General features: G+C 41.6%; 1 protein-coding gene across 2 annotated transcripts; it reads right to left on the bottom strand.

The window, feature by feature from the left end:
- Positions 1 to 435: 435 nt before the first annotated feature.
- E2F8 (E2F transcription factor 8) lies at positions 436 to 17,942 on the bottom strand. Of its 2 annotated transcripts, XM_079101832.1 has the most exons (14): positions 17,927 to 17,942; positions 17,317 to 17,471; positions 16,007 to 16,614; positions 14,075 to 14,353; positions 13,557 to 13,713; positions 11,388 to 11,702; positions 11,001 to 11,162; positions 9,112 to 9,249; positions 7,287 to 7,490; positions 6,689 to 6,776; positions 5,910 to 6,438; positions 2,212 to 2,344; positions 1,697 to 2,097; positions 436 to 1,145 (listed from the first exon to the last, which is right to left on the bottom strand). In XM_079101832.1, exons 3-14 carry the CDS (start codon positions 16,019 to 16,021, stop codon positions 963 to 965), a joined length of 2,604 nt encoding a protein of 867 aa, XP_078957958.1. In that variant the 5' UTR covers positions 16,022 to 16,614; positions 17,317 to 17,471; positions 17,927 to 17,942; the 3' UTR covers positions 436 to 962. The 2 variants fall into 2 exon arrangements, with proteins under 2 accessions (XP_078957958.1, XP_078957957.1); XM_079101831.1 differs by lacking the exon at positions 17,927 to 17,942 and having other exon boundaries at positions 17,317 to 17,633.
- Between the last annotated feature and the right edge of the window lie 2,900 nt (positions 17,943 to 20,842).

Below are 20,842 nucleotides of genomic sequence, written 5' to 3'. Positions count from 1 at the left end.
CAGGACGATCCAGAAGTGTGGTGAGAGGACTGGTGGCAGACCTTCCTCAGTGGGCAGGAGGCTGGGATGGGGGCTGGTCATGCCAGGGCAAGGGAGTAGCCCAGCTCCAGCCTTTCCTCTCTCATCTCCCCCAGCAAGGTGGGAAGGACATGGGACTTAGTGGGGTGTCCTTGGCCAAGCAACAGCTTCTCCAAAGCCAAGTTCAGGATTCCAAGCAATATTGAGGGTCACAGGAGGGAAGCGGGGAGGAAAGCAGAAACTTTCTATGAACTTTGCATATCAAAAGGAACGCAGGATATATTCTCCTTATCAAGAATCTACCTCGGAGATAAATTTTAATTTTTTTCCCCAACAGTGCCCTAGATGGCCAAATGAAAATGTTAACTACATTTTAGAAAAGTTTTAATTTGAAAAACTTATGATTAAAAATACATTTTATAAATAATTTTTCCATAGACTTGATTGAGGATTGTTGCAAACTCTACAAAGACATACTGCAACAACGGATTAAAGGAATTACAAAAAATAGAGCTATAGGCATCCTATGTAAAAATACAAAATTATACATTACACAGCCTTGTCTTTGTGCAAAAAGTTTAAGAAAATGCCCATGTTAGGCATATTAAACATTTACTCAAAGGGAAGTAAACTTCAATACATTTACTTTGCATAATAGTATAGGCACAACTGAAATAATGAATCTCCCTACCCCAAAAGTTAATATACCTTAGTTCAACATTGACTTTTATTTTATAGGACTGATGGCTGAACTTGGCATTACACAATGATATTGTTTTGTGTGCATGTATATTTAAGTAAGAAAACAAGTATCTGCTTTGACATTGAGGAAACCCCAGCATATTTACAGTATTTTCACAGATTATGTTCTTCAAAACAGTCTGTGTACATCTTTTCTTATTAAATAACTCTTTAGAAAATTAAATTAAGCCAACATTTGTCAATTAGTGGACATCCTCCGTTGAGACTTCCAGTTTTCGCTGTGGGACAAAGAGGGCTCCAAAGGATGTTTTATTAGCACCATCAAAATCTATGCAGGATGAGCTGGTTGGCTTGGTTGGTCCACCAGGGGTACGGAAGAAACTTTCGGCCACTAATTGTGACCCTTTGGGTGTCACAGGAATGGGCTGATTGGAAAGAGAGACATGGAGAAAGGAGTTAAACCCAGAGATATATATGCCCAGGCATACTCAGGAAAGACTGGACTGGATGAATATGTCACATGTTGGGAAACAAGCATATCCTAAAATTGGCTAGGGAAGCCTTGACAAGTTTTATATATTCTCAATTATTTTTGCTAAGGGGAGACAAAAACCTCATGATAACACAATAATATGGGCTCCTCTTTGTGGATCTGGAAGGAAGGGAGGCCTTCAACTCCTTACTCTCTCATCCTCTCCCTCTCCAAAGGAAAGCAAAAGTAAATCTCCTAGGGTATAAATGTTTGGGACTTAACTCAAGGTCACAATGTTGCACACCTGTAATCCCTAGAGGCCAAGGAGGGAGGATTGAAAATTCAAGGCCACTGTGGGCAACTAGTGAAATTCTGTCTCAACATAAAAAAATACAAAGGACTGGAGATGTAGCTCAGTGGTAGAGCACCCCTGGGTTGAATTCCTAGTACCAAAACAAACAAACAAATTCAAGGAATAATTAAATTATACAGAAATACTCTCACCTGTTGAATCCCTGTCATAGCAACTGATTGTCCATTCTGTTGGCTCTGGCTTGGAACTGGTGATTCATAACTGGTGGTCCTTCCTGGCTGACAACCTGCATTTTCTGGTAGAACACTAACTGATTCTATTCTTGGGGACACAGGAATGGTACTGGTTCCAGGCCCAGGGCTGGCAGATAACTGCACACTGGGGGAGATGAGTCCCAAGTGCTGCAGGGTGAAGTTCACAATGGCTGAGCTTGGATTCTGGATGGGAATGGGGTGGGTCGAAGCGAGAGCCGGGCTATTCCCAACAGGTACAGCTGCCACAGAAGTTGGTGAGACCATTAGCTTCAAAGGTGTTACATGAAAAGAGGGAAAATTAACAGCAGAGAGTTCAGAGGATGTCACTGGAATAACACCTGGGGAAAAACGGGAAGATATCTTAGAAGCACAGGCATTTGTCTGAGAAGTTTACAAGGCATAAGTGAACTTGAGACTGGTTCAAGTTTGACTAGTCATTTGCCTACACTCACCTGCGATCGGGGAGCTGTAGATCCTGTGGTTTGGGGAAAGTGCACCTGAGTTTTCTTTACTAGACAAAATTGATTCTGCCCCCAGGGGTGAGCACTGAGTGAGGGGGATTAGGTATCCTGATGGAAACAGGGTCTAGAAAACAAAGAGGAAGGGTTTAGTCTTACACAAATCCTACAGAAAGAAAAGGGCCTTCCAGGTCAATATCCCTTGGTTCTTGTTTATATCCAGTTAATATCTGGTGGTTTGTTGCTAGAGAATGGTACCCTACCACCTTTCCCATGCTTGTCCTGAATAATATAAAACCTGTTTCTTTTTCTTTTTCCTTTTTTGCAGTGCTGGGGATTGAACCCAGGGATTAAACTAGGCATGAGCTCTACCACTGAACTGCATTCCAAGCCCCTTCAAAATTGTTTTTGTTTTGAGAAAGGGTCTTGGTAAGTTGCCCAGGCTGGCCCTGACCCTGCAATCCTCCGGCCTCTGCTTAGCAAGTAGCTGGGATGACAGGTGTACAGCACAGCACCTGGCATCTGTTTCTTGAAGGCCACCTGAGCCTGCCTAGGGGCAGGACTCACGTAGCACACCACCCTCACACTGACATCCTACCTCCTGCCATCAGACTTGTTGCTAAGGTGCAGTGCTGCCAGGATCCAGTTTAATGCAGGTGAACACCACATCTGGTACTGCTGAGTCGTTACCTGACTGTTCTTGAATTATGTACAATCATATTTCCCAAAGAATATTCTGAGGAACCCTAGTTCCTGAGGACCCAAACAGGCATTACTTAGTTCATGGTCAAATATGTTTGGGAAATGCTTAATTAAACAAAGAGAATTTTCAAGAAACTTTAATGATAGCATGCATTATTAATCTCCAAGTGGGGTGTACTACATGTAGTATTTCCCAGATTATTTGGCAACTAAGGTTTTGGTAAGCTGTTAAGGAGGACTAATAGTCACCACAGAAAAACAATTTAAGCAATGTTAAGTCAGAGAAAGGAATGGTCAAACTATGGTCTATGGCCATATCCAACCCTCTTGTTTTTGTAATGAAAGTTTAATTGGAACATGGCCTCATCAATTCATTTATCTATTGTCTTTATGGCTGCCCTCCTGCTATAGTGGCAGAGTTGAGTATGTTCAAGAGACCATATGTCCCATGAAACCAATTTATTGTCAAGCCCTTTATAGAAAGTTTGCTGACCCCTGATTTAGAATAAAGGAACTGTGCAAGTATAGACATTTTTCTAGTTCTTCCTTGCAGTACTGCTTGCTCAGATGTTACCAAGAAGTCTTCTATAACATGCAAACTAAAGCACACCAGTTGAAAAATGACAGATGAAGAAAGAATAGAGATTAATTCATATTAGAGACCCAAACCTCATTGACCAAAAGCTTCAGGTCATAAAGTAATAATACTCCAAATAGAAAAGGCCTGTGTGTCAGGGTGCATGTACCTCCCACTCTGCCTGTTAGATCGCCCTACTTCACTGAACACAGAGAGTCTCTGTGGGTGGCTGAACTGCCTGAAAAGTCTGCTTTAGCCTCACTGTGTTTGGTGCTGACGAAAGCTAAAAAGGAGCTCTTACAAGTAGGGGCCTTCTTTTATCTTTCTTCAGATGTTTCTTCTTTCTGTTGTCAAAACAACAGACCACACTTTGATCTGGCTCTTAATAGGTCTTTTTCTGGGGAACTAGTGAATTCAGAATCTACACTAAAAGTATACCAGAAGATTTAATTTTGTTTCTTATATGCTTGGTACTACTAAAAATCATTACTATTTGGTACCCTGAAAGGACTCTGGGGATCGAGCCCAGGGACTCACACATGTGAGACAAGTGCTTTACCACAAAGTCACATCCCCAGCTTTAGAGAATTCTTAAGGGGTAGATCTAGGCCTTCTACATATAACTGCTATTATCTTTAGATATTCTCTCAGGTACAAGTTATTATGATTGCTGGTTTAACTCTTTCAAGTCTTCAGTCAAGCCTGTAGGATGCTCATAATAATTATTATTCATTTTTCAACAAATTATATTACAAAATTGTTTAACCTACAAATGCAGTTCTATTTTTAAAAAATATTAGATCTATTAACTTAGTAGAATGAGTGAATTTATCATATTTCCATTTGAACGTCATCTCTTCTATCCTACAGCTGCCCTCTCATCCTGCTTCCTATCACCTCGGTCTACTTTACCTTCTCTCATTCTTATCATTCACTATCTGATACATGTGTGCTTATTTGCACACTGTCTTCCATCCACCCCCACAACTGCAGATTCTCAGTAACTGTTGAACAAAGGAATGCATGAATCTCTCATTTTCTTCTCTTAATTCCATGCTAAAAAGAAATGGTTCAAAATGAAGTCACAGAGATGAAACAAAAAGAAGCAGGGGAGCTACACACTGAACACACTGATCCTGAATAACTTAGAGAGCAACGGGAGCCCACCATTAAATCATAACCATTGGCCCAAAGAGATTATGGACCTCCCAGAAAATTGAATTAAGACAGCCTGGTGATTGCCCCCTAGCATGCACATTAAATGCAAAATGATAGTGTGTGAGATAATAGATGTTTTGAATGGTTTCCACGAGGCCATCCTCAGGGAAGATTTGACAAACTCTAAAGCTTCCTTAATAACAATAGTTACAGATAATGCCCTTCAGCTGATGTGGTGTCTTAAAGGAATCACAAACCCCTTTTATGTATATCATTATGTAATAAATTTATTTAATCCCACAAAAACTGTAATATGACCATGGGGCAAATGCTCGGGAGCTACCACCACCAAAAGCAGGTGCTGGGTTAGATTTGATCCAGAGCATTTTCTACGCAGTAGGTGAGCAGGAAAATTGGTGGAGTAAATTCTTTATAGGTGAAGAAAAATTAGATGTAGAGAAGTAAAATAACTTCAACTACCAGCAGGAGCAAAATGAAAGATTAATTTCTGCTTCTATGTTTAATGGTATTTATTTGATGATACTGTCTTTCATATATAATTGTCCTAAGAGGGGATAGTGAGACAATGTATGTAAAAGTAATACCTATGATGTCAGTCATGTGGGTGGGCATTCAATACATACTAATTCTTCCTTGCACTAATCGCCACCCAGGAAAAAAGTATCTAGAATGTTAACACCAGTAGAAAGCAATGCATCTAATATACCTACAGTTTGTCATGATCAGTTTGATTTTTCTATTTATACAAAATAGAAAAGTTGGTTTAAATTTGAGGTAGAGTAAAAATGGGGTGCAAATTATTTTCTAGGTAACAGATGCCAGTTACATGGTATCAAACAAATATTGGGGAATGACTCAGAAAGCAAGAGTTAGAGGAACCCTCCGCATCCATCCATTTGGGGTTATGTCTGCTTGTAAATTATTTATGACCTTCATGACAGGTGTTTGCATTCCAGTGTGTGATGGAGAAATGGACTTAAGGACAACCACCTGTGGTGCTTTAAAAAGAGAGTAAGTAATTCCTTCCTCCAAAGGTTAAAAATGGCCCTGCCGTCATCCCTGTCAGGGGCTTAACTGTCTGGGGCCTCAATTGAATTATGGGACGCTAAGGAACAGTTCCTTGTCTTCTGAAAGACTGCTCTTTGCTCTGATAGATTTCACAAGCCACCAAATTCTCCTCTAATCAACCAGGGAATTCCTAACATTTTCAAGCACAATTGGAGGTTGTACTTACTGTGGAGACATTTTCAAGTCCTTTTAGGTCCTCTTTAAATTTCTTTTTGGAACCACTGTCCTCGAGCATGCTCGCCCTCTTTGAGCCTTTTTCTCCAACTGCCTCCCTGTTTTGGTTCTTTGCTCCTTGTCTGTCTGGTGCTGGCAACAAGCTTCCAGGTCTGGAGGAGGCACTGGACTTTGTGGCATCATTGGTGGCCTCAGTGGTAGCATCTGTGGAGTCTTTTGATCCAGTAGCTTTAGAGCAGTGGGTGGGACAGACTGTTGGGCTCTGCCCTTGGGGTGGCGTCATGGCTTGGGTTTGGGTGGGCTGCAAGTAGATGGCATAGGATGGGCCTGAAGGGGCCTGAGGTAGGATTACAGGCACTGCCGGTGACAACGGGCTAGGGATCAGGGGGACCACCCCCAGGGGCTGGATGAGGGACGGTGTTGTCAGCTCCAGCTCAGCATTCATTGGGGTATCCAGAGGGGTCCCTGTTTTGCTGTGCCCAGATCTTGCTAGCTGTACTTTCACTTTCTTTCTGGGTTCACTAAAAGATAAGATTTAAAACATGACACAATGGAAATATGTTTTCTCCTAAATGTCCTACCACTCTGAGTCTGAGGTTGAAGCCATACTTCTGATTCTAGTCATATTTCCTGTAATGACTGAGTAGGAGATATAGAAATGATTATCTTCCCAGTTTCCAAGGTAAGTGCCTATTCTACATGAAGTAAGCAATTCTATTAATGCAATGTAAAAATAATTCATCCTGTTACTAAAGAGCATTGCCAACCTACCTTGATTGCTCTTCTAACTGCATTTTGCAAATAGCCGCGAGCTGAGCCATTTTACTTGGGAAGGATGTAGAATTCTGAGAACTGTCAGCTGATGAAACAGAAAGGGGGAGAAGGTGGGCAAATCTAAAGAATAAACGTTCAGGCAAATGAAATCTCCCTGAAATCAAAGGAATATGAAACTGCCCCAGTGTTGCATGGCAATTAAACAATAAGCCCAGGGTACCAGGGATTTAACCTAGGGGTGCTTACCACTGAGCCACATCCCCAGCCTTTTTTTATTTTTTCATTTTTGAGACAGGGTCTTGCTAAATTGCTTAGGACCTCACTAAGGTGCTGAGTCTATCCTCAAACTTGTGATCCTCCTGCCTCCGCCTCCTGAGTCACTGGGATTACAGGCATATGCCACCATGCCTGGCTACAAATTACTTTTTATTCATGAATTCCTATATAAGTTAGGTTTATGAGTTAGAAGAGTTGGGCATAAGGATCTTGAAACAATTCTCTTAACATGTATTGTAAGGATCAAGTAAGCTAAAAACAATCAGATAAAAGAAAAGACATTCTTCCTAGTAGAGTCCTGACATTATGGAAAACATACCTTTGTTGGTCTTGACAGGGCTACTGGGAGCAGAATTTATCTTTCTCCGATCATTCTCTATACTCTTTACCAGTTTGATGAGAGATGGGTGCCGAGTAAAGTTTGGCTTCCCACGTGTGGAAAAGAGGTTTTTGGCACAGTTCTCTTTTGCAGACCGCCTTACCTCCAAATCAGAGGTGGCAAAAGGAATGACTGGGCTGGAGCCTGAAATGGAAAGGTCAGCGTATTAAAATACAGGTGGTTTGGCTTTATTGATATGAAATAAAGGTGGTAACACTTATAGAACACCAACTGTGTTCCATGGTGTATTGGTGAAATCACACTGTACAGCCCTTCCTCAGTGTCCCAGGGGTATTGTTTCCAGAATCCCTCTTCAACACTCAAATCTAAGGATGCTCAAGTCCCTTACATAAAATGCCATAGATTTTGCATATAATCTGTGCACATCCTCCTGGATATTTTCCATCATCTCTAGATTACTTATCTGATACAATATACAATGCTATGTAAATAGTTGTTATACTATATTACTGTACTATATTTGGTGCAGTAATTTGGTATGAATTTCCTATGTTGTTTGTGAGATAATTATAAATAAACCATCTCTACATGTTCAGTACAGACAAAAAAAAAAAAGGTTTTTTTGAATATTTTCAACCAATAGTTGTTGAATCTGTGGATGTGGAACTTGTAGATCTCGAGACTGTACCTTATAACAAGTGGTGTGCTTTCATGTAATCATTATTGATTACATTATTGAAAAAGTGTGCATCTTATAATCAGTGATGTGTTCAAGCTCATGAAATACAGTGATCCTCACACAAGCTCCAGGAGACAGGTATTTTAAGGAAATGCATCCCTGTCAGAGATCAGAGCATGGACACAGATTTTAACCCATGACTCCAGGTCTCTCAGCTGGCATTGACTCTTCTGGACAGTGTGGCCCCAGAGCCTTTATTCCAAATTTTTGCACCACAATATCTCTCCTTGAGATCACATCCAAAATTATAAGAATCCTACAAAGTCAATGTTCCTCCCATTTCACAGGAAACTGAGTCTTCGAGAAGCAATTTGCCTGAAGCCACATAGCTATTGAGTGGCAGAGCTGGGATACAACCTAAGTCTCCCTCTCCTTTCATGGTCCATGTTCCTGCTATTTTCCAGTGGTTCTGGGATGTGAGGGTGATTTGGCTGTGACATCTTTCATCCCATTCATTGCTAGGGTTGATGAGGCTGATCTGGTGGCTAGGTGGGTGTCCCCTTCCTCCCTCACGTGCATCCCTTCTGATGCTGCATGCTTGGTCAAAGAGGACAACCTTCCCTGATAGAGGAGGACCATTCTTCAGTCAAGGGCATATGAGTAGCTGTGCTTCCTGTTAGAACCTCAAACAAGGTCTCAAGGCCCAGTGGTTGTGGATGAGGATCTTTGGTGGAATGCAAAATGTAAGCTTCACAGAGTTGAGAGAAGAACTAGAATTTCTATCTTGAAACAAGAATAAACTAATTTCATATTCTTGATGCACAAGACTTCTTGTGGTCACTGAGCAGCATACACAACAGTAGTATGTATGCTCAGTGATGCCTTAAATTTGTGAAATCATTTCACACATAAATTCTACTTCCTATACACAGTGGGGAGTGTGGTTATGGACCTCAGGTTGATGGAACTAGTAGCCAACTTTCTACACTGGTACTCATCCTTGTTTTTTTGAACCATTTATTTATGTCCTTTTCATGTGGAGTATGGGTAGAAAGAGGAAGGGAGAATCCATCTAGATGTACATTAAACCAAAAAAGAAACAAAGAATGAAAGAAAAATACATACCACTGGTATTTGGACTGATTTCTGGGCCTGTCCACTTAAAAGCTGGTTTTCGACCTCTTTCCTCTGTAACATGAACTTTCTTGATAAGATCCAGGCTACTCAGAACATTAGCTATATCATACAATCTTCTAATTTTTGCTGGAAAAAAATAAAGTATATATGCCACTTAATAGAATAATGAAAGATCAAAGGATTTTGCTTCATAAGAAATTCATGCATATTTTAGGAGCTATACCAACCATCAATGTCAGACAGAAACATCTAACTCCTTTTAAGTTATTCTAGTGATACTGCTTTAATTAAAACAAAAGAGTCGTTTCGAATATTTAAAAGACAGTTATTGCTGGTCCTGAATTTTGAAATGACAACAGCACAAGTTGCAAAAGGAAAAATGACTTGATGAGATCACCCTACTTATGAAAAAATCACCAATCCTAGGGATCTTCTAAGAATTTTATGAACAAATGAAAATAAAGCATCAGTGATGAATGTTTTGTATTGCTTTTCTGCATGTGATAATTAATAACAAGACTTATTTAATAGCCTAAGCATGGAAAATTCTGCACCCCAACAAAATTTGTAAATTTTTAGGTTGTCCTTATATGTAAAGCACAGATTTATTAATTCTACAAACCTCATGTATCTTAAAAAGTTTTGTTACAAAAACTCTTTTGTGTTCACTTCCATCTTTTTTTTTAAAGTATTTTTTAGATGGTGATAGAACTTTATTTTACTCATTTATTTATATGTGGTGCTGAGAATTGAACCCAGTATCTCACATGTGCTAGGCAAGTGCTCTACCACTGAGCCACAACCCCAGCCCCACTTCCATCTTGATAGTATAAAAAAATTGCAAATTGATTCTCTTTCACAGTCATGCCAGAAGGTTCTGAATTCCCTGGAGATTCAGCAAATTACACATCTGAGTTCCTGGAATAGCTTCCAAAGCTGTGACTAACCAGTGAAATAAGAGAGCTGAAAACCATCAGGTGATTCAGAAAAAGCAGGCAACCCATCAGTACCATCAGGACATGTTTTCTCAAACTGTAGGTCTCCCAAGCCAATTGCCAGCATTATCACCTCTATTCTCTACTTAATTTGGCCTTTATACAGTATCAATCTGAGAATGTCTGAATAGGACTAGGACGACTTTACAGAATGGGAAGCTGTCTCTGTGTGGGAACTCTCATGCAATCAACACTGCCTCTGTGGTTACTTGGGGGCAGTTCTTCCCTACCAAACAGCCGGGTCCCATACAGAGTGGCCCACATCCAGGCTAGCCCCAAACAGAGAAAGGCATGCAGACACCTCCCCATCTGCTCACCACTTCTTTCCATACCTTCTCGCGACTCTTTCTCCATATGTAAGTCTCTGCAAAGTTTTTCATAGCAATGAAGGCAGAGCTCTATGTTAAGAACCCAATCTGTGGTCCCTTTCCAACTGACAGCAGATAATCTAACTAAAATCCTTCTTTCAAATGCCATCCATGTTGCAGGTCACTTCAGGGGACAATTTTCTAAGCTATTTATACCCTCATATATCAGCATCAGTGGAAAAACCAGAGATCTAGGATCTGGTTCTACTTTACAAATCATTGCTCATTTAGACCTCAGACAGTACAGATTCTACTTATGTAAAATGGGAACAATGTTATAGTATCAGATGAAGCCGAAGTGTCAGACAAATAAGAATAGTTTTATATATATATATATATATATATATATATCTTTGAACCCTTCAGTTTAACTTAAGCAGTACTATCATAGGTCCTGGAGAGAAGTGAAAATTTTGAAGTATAACTAGACAGTATGTGCCCAATACATTTGGAAATCAGTTGATAACAGACTGTATGAATAGGTCCAAAATTCCATGGTAGTCATGACACTTACTTTTAAACTTGCTTTTATCCAAATCTTCCACATGGTCCTCCCCAATTAAAATCTTGGCAGCAATTTCTAGGCTTACTATCTGAGGCGTTGACACCAGAAACAGCATCACAAATTTCTGGCTCATCACTCTTAAGGACTTGTCTTTGCGGCTGTTTACAGAAGCTTTGGAGAAGGATGAGGATTAGAGAATTAAAATTCATGAAGGGACAAGTGACTTCTAAAGTAGCAAGGCTAAAAATACCACCACCTGATCATCCAGCTGACAACTGCAGTATTTTAACATTCAAAGCTGCAGTAGCTAATTTAGAGCAGTGTTCTCCATGGGGTCTTTTCTTGAGACCCACAAGAAGTGCCATGCAGCCTGGGGTTTTCAGTACCATCTCTCACCTGCCCGAAATTCCACTCCAGGGAGTTCAACAAAACACATGTCCGGGTGTCCATTTTGGCCAGTGTTTGATTTGATGATATGATCCTCTATACTGTAACTCTTGATAAAGTCAAACTCTTGTTCATACTCTTTCTTTTTGATCATCATAATCTGCTCAGCATACTTATTCTCTTCCCCGACACTCTTGAGAGTACCAAGGGTTTTGTTGAGGTTATGTCGCCCGTGCCATGTGTACCTGTTTTTGGCGAGGCGGCTCACCATGTGCAAACTCTCTAGGACATTCACGATGTCATAAATTCGTCGACGCTCAACATCTACAAAGAATGCACAATTGTGTGTTATTAGGATCATAGTTTTACAATGGGTTTAGAACTGAAGAATGATTTCTCCTTCTTATTTTTTTTTTTTTTTGTCAGAAGGTTCTGGATAATATAATTTTATTTACCAGAGGCACATACACTCAACAAACAGCGCGAAGGTGAGAAAGACATGTCCCTGTTCTCACAGGGTACAAATAAGTTAATACAAGTTAGGAAGGCAACAACTATTGAGGGCCTAAAATGTACCATACAGCTCCAGGAAAATATTTGCCTTAACCTGTGAGGTAGATATTATTATATCTTTGTACTTTAATGACGAGGCTCAGACCAGTTAAGTAGTTCACTCCAAATAACAGCCGGGAAATGGCAAAACTGTAAGTCTCTAATACTCTAAATCCCACACTTTATAGCTCATTCTATCACCCTTACTCACCGCCCCCCATACACACAGCCTATAATAATCATGTGATAGATGCAAAGTACTGAGATTTCGGAAAAGTGAAAAACCATGACGTGCGTTTTGAAAAAATTCACATAAAAATCAGGAATGTATATTCTTTTTTGGGTCTAATTTTGGCTACATTCCAGTTATCATTAACTATGTAACATGAGTAATTCTGTGACTCCCATATATCTAGTTAACTTGATTTTTCAGTATTCTGCAATGTTAGGATTCTCTTTTTACCATGAAATTTACTTTTAGTATTGATTTAAGTTCAAATATTTGATGAAATCTAGTTTTTCCGGAAAAGGGCTTAATAAAACTCTATTTCAAGAAGTGCCCCCTAGTGGCCTCTTTCTGTTCCTGGGACCTGTGGGATAAGTCCTGGCCTGCGGGCCTGTCCTGAGGTGTTCCTTCTGCTTGGAACCCCTTTTCCCTGATGTCCTCATAGCTCCCTGCCTGTCTTCTTTCAAGTTCTGGCTCAGATACCACCTTCTCAATTAGCCTGACCTGACCACTTAATTTAAAATTGCAAAGCACACACCCACAACACCTGATCCTTTTACCTTGTCCTAGATTTTCTTTTTTGTATTACCTTCTAACACACACTATCATTACTTACCTGTTAAGCTCTTTGCTCAGTATCTATTGCCCCATTAGAATGTAGGCTCCTCACAGAATGGACTTTGCCCTTTTTCGGTCACTGATGTATCTCAAGTTCCTACAATGTTGCCTGGCACACAATAGCTAATCAATAGATGTCTGCTGAATTAAAGAGCACACACTACCCAGCTAGACATATTCATTAATATATAAAATGTGCTATTTATAAACATGTATTAGAAGAGCAATATTTTCTTCATGGAATGATAGCTCTATATTAAAATACAGTATTTGCATAGGATACCTCTTCAAGTTTTAGATTTAAGATATTTACATGACTGCAAAGGTATCCTATATTTGCCGCAGACCCTTTTTTAGCTGTAACTAGCTTCAGGTATGAAGAGTAAAGCAAAAGGGTAACACAGTAACTCTTGCCAAACACAAAATATTCTGAAAACTCAATAATCCTCAAACTAATGGCAGGGTCCCACTCACAGGAACTGCCCTTCTAGGAAAGGGCCAAGGCAAAAGTTCAGAGTTGTAGCTGTTTTCGAAATAAGTCACAAAACAATGCTGCCTTCCTGTAAAGCTTCAGAGATAACCTACCTGCTTTTAAGGTTCACTGAAATTAGAAACTATTCATCTTTATTCTTAAAATAAGAGGACTCTGGAGACTTAAAATTTCCCTATTGCCTTGTTTGTGTCCATTGCAAACACTGGCTATGTAATCACGCATTTCCAGGAGTTAAGTCCATACAGTTTTTTAATTATTAACCATTTCAGTAAACTCTTTGCATACTTACTAAGTTCTTCTGCTACTTCATCAAGACAGATGTCATTATTCACAGCAGGGTTGGGATAGTCAGGATATCGTGCTAAGAACTTATGGCACAACAATCCTAAACTTTTCTCTTTTCGACTTGGTTGGGATTTCTCATATTCATCTCCAGATAAGTGTTCCTATGAAAGGAAAAGTAAACAATATCTCATTATGAAGTAATGTTTGACAGATTTATTAAGGGTATCTGTGTTTTATGACCATTAACACTTATACATATGGTTAGCTTGGACAGTTGCAAAGTTTGGGTTAGAAAAAAAAGTGGGGAAGTCAGTAGAATATTTGACAAGTCTAAAAGAGAATAATGAAATAAAAATCACTTGAAGGTTCACAATTCTCAGTGCTTTATGGGGTTCAAACCTTTCTGATACTCTGAGAGTAACTGTGAACAGCCTAAGAATAGTCTTTCTATTTCAGCACTTCCGCAGCGAATCCAAACCCCTACATTAATCCCCAGTCTCTACCAGTCCTCCGAAAACCTACATGTAAACAGTCTTTGGCCTCAGGTAATCCATTTCGGTTGTCAAACAATCCCCTTTTCTGATCTCTGTCCCGGATCTCAGGGCTCACAGCACTGATGAGCATTTTCAGATTGGCTGTTGGTGTCCATGGCTCTCCCTGGGAGACTTCCTTGGGCTTGGTGGGCGTGGTTAAAGGGCCAAAGTCAGGCTGGATCTCTGCCAGCGCTATATTCACCTTCGTGGATTCTTTGAGGGGTGTTTTCATCAGTCCCCTTTTATGTGGCTCAAAAAAGAGATTTTCCTAGTTCAAAAAAAGTAAATAGTTAAATCCATTGTAAAATGGGATTTATCAGATAGCTTTTGACTCTAAAAAGAATACAATGAATAGAATATTGATAAGGAAAAAAACTAATGAAATCGAAGTTGATTAATCGAAGTTTATTTCACAGCTACTGTCTGTTGTAATTTCCCACTTTCGTGTTTGCAAAAAGCATGGAAATGTTTTCATCTTATGTTTGAAGAATAAAAAAACAAAAACAAAAACAAAAAAATCTGATTAGAACTTACAACTTTTTAACTCCATTTTGAAATAATCTTAGATTTAGAGAAGGGTTGCAAAGGTAGTTTAGAGAGTTCCCATATATCCTCTACTCATCTTTCCCTAACAGAACTGTTAATTTTAAATAATCCCAAATCCTAGAAGCAACCTTTACTCTGACACTGTAATAAGTAAAAGCCTCCAAGGCAGAAACCAATTTCCATCTAGCCTAATGGCTACAGTGGTTGCTGCATGATGATTAAACATCACTGACATGGAAAAGAGCCAAGAAGACAAAGGTGAGGGCTAGTGTATGGTCAGAAATCCAGAGAATCTAGGAAATCCAGAGTGCCTAAGTGCAAGTCTTTTGACCAGAAATATTCAGCTCTGTGAATATCTACCCCTGCCTCTTTACAGATGTAGAAAATATGGCAGTTCACAAATAAGAGTAGTGGAGACTGTTCCTTCCACTTTCAGACACCAGGGACTTCACACATCACTCCTATCTATATCTATTTTAAAGAAAATACTTGAAATAGCAATACATGAAAGAATAGGGAGAACTACTAATTCCTCAATAAACTTTAGGACTATGGAAGGTACTATTTTACATGTCTGTGACACCTAAGGATTTATCAAGTGCTATTCCATATGTATCTTTGCTGAATCTTGCATTCCTATTTAGCAGAAGAGGACACAAGGCTGAAGGAGGTTACACACAGCAGTAGAATCTGGACCTTCTCACTCCATGTATGGTGCTCCCACATGGCAGTTAGTATGATGGGGGCTCCTTGCTAGCATGTGCACCCAGGAGGTACTGACATACAGATAGAGTTTTGCTAAAGACTGCTGCTCTTTGCTTCACACTATCAGGAACAATAGTAATTCTCTTATTTAACTAATATTTAAAGCTTTTAGTAAAGTTTCAGTTCACTTGTTTAACCTATCAGTAGCTGGATACAAGTCAGGATACTTCCACTGACAATTCCTCTGTAATTTTCCAAAATATTTACGCATGAACAGAATTTTGAACCCTGATAAAGAAGCTGACAATGGGTAGAATATTATCTTAAAAACAAATCCAATATCAAATCATGTCAAATATCCTTTCTGAATTCTAACTGCTTAAGAATCCTCAGAAATATAAAGAACTAACAAATTTTATTTTAGTCTTCAAAATGTCTTTTCTGTCTCCCTGCAACTTCCATAAAGCCATTAAAATAGAAAGATTACTTTTATTCTGGGCAACCCTACCCTTCTTCAAAAATTAAAATTTCCTTCTGAGTTTTTGCAAAGGCTAACCTTTGCAAAAAAAAAGGGTAAGGTCGTAAGACAGAGGAGAATGAAAAATTAGAGTTAAATTAGGATGATACTTCATTTAAAACTGCAACGGTGAATGCCCAAGCTACAAAGTACCTTTTCGTTCTCCATTCAGTTAATTTCTCAAACATTTAGTGTTTCTTTTAAAATGAAAAATCTGGAGTTCCTCCCCAAATCGTGATGGTTCAAGTAGTCCAATCAATTCTACTAAAATTTTTAATATCCTTCAAGAAAAAAAGGAAATAGAAAAAAATTAGAGAAATTATGCACTCATAGATTTGCTAAAAATTCCTTCACCTTCGGGGACACAAGAGGCTGAGGAAACAAAGACTAATGAAAAATGTCAAACTGGATTTATATTTTATTCCCGATCTCCAGAAGAGATAGCCCTACCACTGGGTGGACAACTCCCAACATCAATAAATTCCTTCGTAAAACCCATCTTCTATCATGAGATTTTAATTAACCCACAAAATTCCCAGTGACAGCCCTTTCCCATCTTTAGAGAAGGCATTCTACGGCGGCAAGTTCACTGTAGCAAGCACCCACCTGTCCACAGATCAGGGCTCCGGACTGAGCGCACGAGCCCAGGTTCCGGCTGAGCACACAAGAACCCAAGTCTCTGGACACGCGTCTGCATCTAGATGCTCGAATTTCTCCCCTTGCACACACATGCACATGCTCAGCAGTGAAGTCTTGGGGAGCTGCGATAAGAAACTTCCAAATTCAGTACCTAAGCTCTAAGGGTACTGCTGGGCATTTAAACAACGCCTTCTGGTTAAGATTTTTTTTTTCTTTTTAATAGATTTCCTTAAAGATACAGAGTTCTATGTATTCGCTCTTCAGGTGGCCGGTTCACGCCACGATGCTCGACTCCATCAAGGAAAGCTGCTTTTGCTCAGTAAAGCCACCAGGTATAGTCGTCCTGCCAGCCACCCGCTCGGCGCCCGAAGTACTTCCCCCTCCTGCAGGCCAACAGCACCTCCCCTGGAGGCCGCCCCGCCCGCCGCCTGCCCGGCAGTTCCCGGACCGCATCCTCTTGGTTTCCAGGGCAACGACTCCCGTCCAATCAGAGGGACAGCTGCGGGCCTACGATTGGCTGACGGCACCAGGGGCGGGGCCGGACCTTCCGCCTTCGATTTAAAAATTTGGCGCGGAAAGTCGGACCGTGGTCGGCACCGCCCCTTAGCTGCGCGGGGCTTCAGCGCGGGCAAACCCGCGCCCGGAACCGCGGCATCCCCGCCCCTCCCCCTCGCTCATCCCCCGCCCCTCTGCGCGGGAGCTCAGCTCCTCCCTCCACGGCCCCCGGCAGAGCGGGAGGCGGGAAACGGCCGCCGCCGCCGCCCGCCGAAGCCCGGTCCGGGTGCGGGCAGGCCCAGTGCCGTGTCCCTTTGCGTCCCGCTGACCTGTCAGTCCACCTCACAGTTGGAGCCGGCAGGGGCTGAGCGGGGACTCCTCCGCACCCTTTCCCCGCCCAGGCCTGGGAGTCCGCGTGTCTGGCGGTCTGTCAGTCTTTCCGCCGCTCCGAGGTGGGTGCGGGAGGGAAGCGCCTGGACCAGGGCTGGCCGGTCGGCGGGCGGGCAGAGAGAGTGTGACCGTCCTGGAGCAGTCAAACCCCGGATTTGAAATTAACCCGCTCCCGGCGCGAGCGGATCCCGCGGGCTGGGAGGGCCGCTCCCCTCCCCCACGCAGCCCGCTCTTCCCGGCCCCGGGCCCCGCGCGCCAATCGGAGCCTCTCCACACCAGCCGCCCGCGAATCAGGGTGCAGGTACCGCCCTCTAGTCCTGCCTCTACGACGAGTTGGGGAGAAAGTTCTGCAACTTTTTTTTCTTTTCTTTCTTTTCTTTTCTTTTCCTTTTTTTTTTTTTTTTTTTTTTTTTGCCATACACCCCTTACCCTTGCTAAAATTGGTGAATGAAATTTGGCCTGCCCAATATGTGCGGGCTGAGACGCGGGCACTCTGTGATCCCCAGACTGGGACTATCTCATCCACTGCCCAGCCTGGGATCTGCTTACCTGCCCTCCGGAGCTAGTCGGGATTATTCCCCCTTTCATTTTAGGCATGCATTGTTGTGCTGCCCAGCATCTATTCCACAGCTTCCAGAACCTGGTGTGCAGAGGGAGAAGGGTGGCTACTGGTACCAAAACTCGGTGGGCGCGGGCCTTGGTGCCCGTGAGAACTCAGGTGTGGGAGAAGGAGGAGTGACGCTGAAAACCCGCCAAGCCTGTCCCTGGCGTACCGCGTTTTCCTTCTCACAGCCCTATACCCGCTTCTTTCTTTTCCTGTTGCCTTCCCTCTCTTTTTCCTCTTTTTTCGGTCTCTGAGCCTCGGGCGGTATCAGCCTGATACATTGTAGAGTTCTACAGTAACTGTGGGGTTAGGAGACACTCTGTCCTAAGCCCTCATTTTGCAAAAGGGGACACCGAGGCCCGAGCCTGTGCCTGGATTGTTTGCACTCGCATTTTTTGCCCCGCTATTCTCTGTCTTTAAACGTTTCCTCTTTTCTGGGGACCTGTGCTGCGGTTACTGGACCACATGTGTTGCCCAACCACACCAAGATCAGGGTGCCCAGCTGGGAGTATTCGGTTTGGGCTTTTCCTCCTTTTCTGTAATCTTGCGTCTTTAGGCCCCATTCGGCATGGCCAGGGGACACGCTGTCCAAGTCCCATCACTTACTTGTGTATCAATGAATCACACATTTCTGACTCTGAGCCCAAGACATTCTTACATTTTCCTAGACGAAATAAGGGCGTGTATGCCATAATACTGAGGCCAGGATCCCTGAGCTGCAACTACTGGCCACAGACCTGGGGGCCTAGGTTGTGAGGGGTGACTTATCTTCCTGTGGAAGGCAGCCTCTAGTGTGAGGAGGGTGGCCACCCAAAACGGTTAGCACTATCCTGACTCTCTTCTAGTGATCATCCCAGGCAGGAGTACCCATCTTCAGGCAAGTTCTATTTTTGAACACACTTCAAAAAGGACCTCAAAGAGGGTTGGCTGCCTGTAGTTCTGGGATTTAGAAATATAGCTGGAGTAATTGGGCAGGTCCCCCCTCTCCCCTGCCATTGCAGTAAGCATCAGTTTCTTCCTGTGGTTAGGTTTAACTCTTCTGGAACAAAGGCTATAAATGCATCAAGGAAAGGGCGGCAGTTGGTGTTCTGCTTTAACTGCTATCTGCCAGATTATCTTTACCTGTCCCCCAACAGGGCTTATAATAGTGCTTGCATTCAGCTCTATTCAACCTTCCCCAAGATTTTTACCATGGGAGTATAGTGGGCCATAAGCTCCCTTTAAAGGAACTTTTTAGAAGTAGCCAATTTGATGCCTGGTGTTTAGAGATACAGAGCCATCCATGCTACAGATGTCTGAGTGTCAAGTACCTATAAAGCATGCAATGCCGTCAACAGCCACCTCTGGTGACATTTCCTAGATGGCATTTCATTTCATACTCAGGTGTTAAAGCATGGGTTACAACTCAGTAAGCAAAGTGGAGTATTGTAATAAATCAGGGTCTCACAGGAGTGACAGGGCTGAAAGCCAAGTCTTTTTAACTCCTCAGGACTTTCCATTGTGTTGGGGGCTGATCCTCACTTCCTGTACAGAACAGTTGTGCCCAATTTTACAGAGAAGAAAGCAGGCACAAAAGGTTAGCTATAGAACCGGAATTAGAATCCAAGCCTACCTGCTCCCAGTTCATATATCCCATTGAAAGTTCCCATGAACCTAGAGCAGTCGCACACATTGTAATCCAGTGACTTAAGAGACTGAGGAAAGAGGATCACAAGTTCAATGCCAGCCTCAGCAACTTGGCAAGGTCCTAGGCAACTCTGCAAGACCCTGTCTCAAACTAAAAAAATAAAAGGGCTGGGATGTGGTTCAGTGGTTAAAAAAAAAAAAAAACCCTAGGTTCAATCCCCAGTACTACTGCTACTACTACTGCTATTACTATTAATAACAATAAATTTAAAAGTTCCCCTGCAAGCAGTGTTAGTGACACCTTAGGCCAACTTCCAACCTTTTTAACCTTTCCTCCAATATAAAAAAATAGAAAAGGAGGGATATGTCATTCTTGCTTAATGACAGTTGTCATGACCATGTTGTCACATTAATCAAACTCACAGAACATGATGAAAAGTAGTCCTGTTAAGAGTGAAATGATATGTTTTGAAGTCTTAATGACCCTTTCACGTAAAGGTAATTTTCTTTTTTTTTTTTTTTTTTTTTAGCTATAAAGTTACAATTTTATTTTATTTTTTATTTTTTTTATTTTATTGTAAACAAATGGGATACATGTTGCCTCTCTATTTGTACATGGCGCAAAGGCATACCATTTGTGTAATCATAAATCCACATACAGTAATGTTGTTTGATTCATTCTGTTATTTTTTTTCCCCTTCCCCCCACCCCACATAAAGGTAATTTAGAAAAGAAAGCAACCTGAAACAGTTCTATTCAAAACTGTAGAGTACATCAACTTAAAATTCAGCATGAGTATAAAGGAAAGATATAAGACTACCAAAGCTGGGTGTGATGTCCCACTCCTATAATCCCAGGAGGGAACTGAGGCAGGGGGATTGCCAAGTCCAAGGCCAGACTGAGCAAGTGAGCAAGGAAATGAGACCTTGTCTCAAAATCAAAGAGGAATGGGGATTTAGCTCAGTGGTAAAGCACCTCTGGATTCAATCCTCAGTTCTCAGCCGGGCAAGAAAGACTACTGAAAGCCTAGGTTTACTGCACAAACTAGAAGGGCCCTGTGACAAGCTTGAATTTGTTTTTATTTATCCATTAAATATATTTTCCAGTTATTAATTACATAATCCAAGGGGATATTGGAGTGTTTGCTTCTGTTCATCACGTTGTGTAATCTGTGTCTCACTGAAGTTAGACCAGTTTGTCTACTCTATGCTGCCACCCTTATGGGTTGCACAACT

This window comes from Sciurus vulgaris (assembly GCF_902686455.1).
Source record: "Sciurus vulgaris genome assembly, chromosome: 11".
Lineage (NCBI taxonomy): Eukaryota > Metazoa > Chordata > Mammalia > Rodentia > Sciuridae > Sciurus > Sciurus vulgaris.
Note: the sequence above shows the minus strand (reverse complement) of the source record. Positions and strands in the feature narration are given on the sequence as shown.

Excerpts from the sequence above, each read along its gene's own strand:
- E2F8 (XM_079101832.1), bottom strand. Across the intron at positions 9,250-11,000 it reads GGATAAAAGCAAGTTTAAAA|CAAAAATTAGAAGATTGTAT; the intron begins GTAAGTGTCATG and ends ATTTTTTTCCAG. Across the intron at positions 2,345-5,909 it reads GACTTGAAAATGTCTCCACA|ACCCTGTTTCCATCAGGATA; the intron begins GTAAGTACAACC and ends TTTGTTTTCTAG.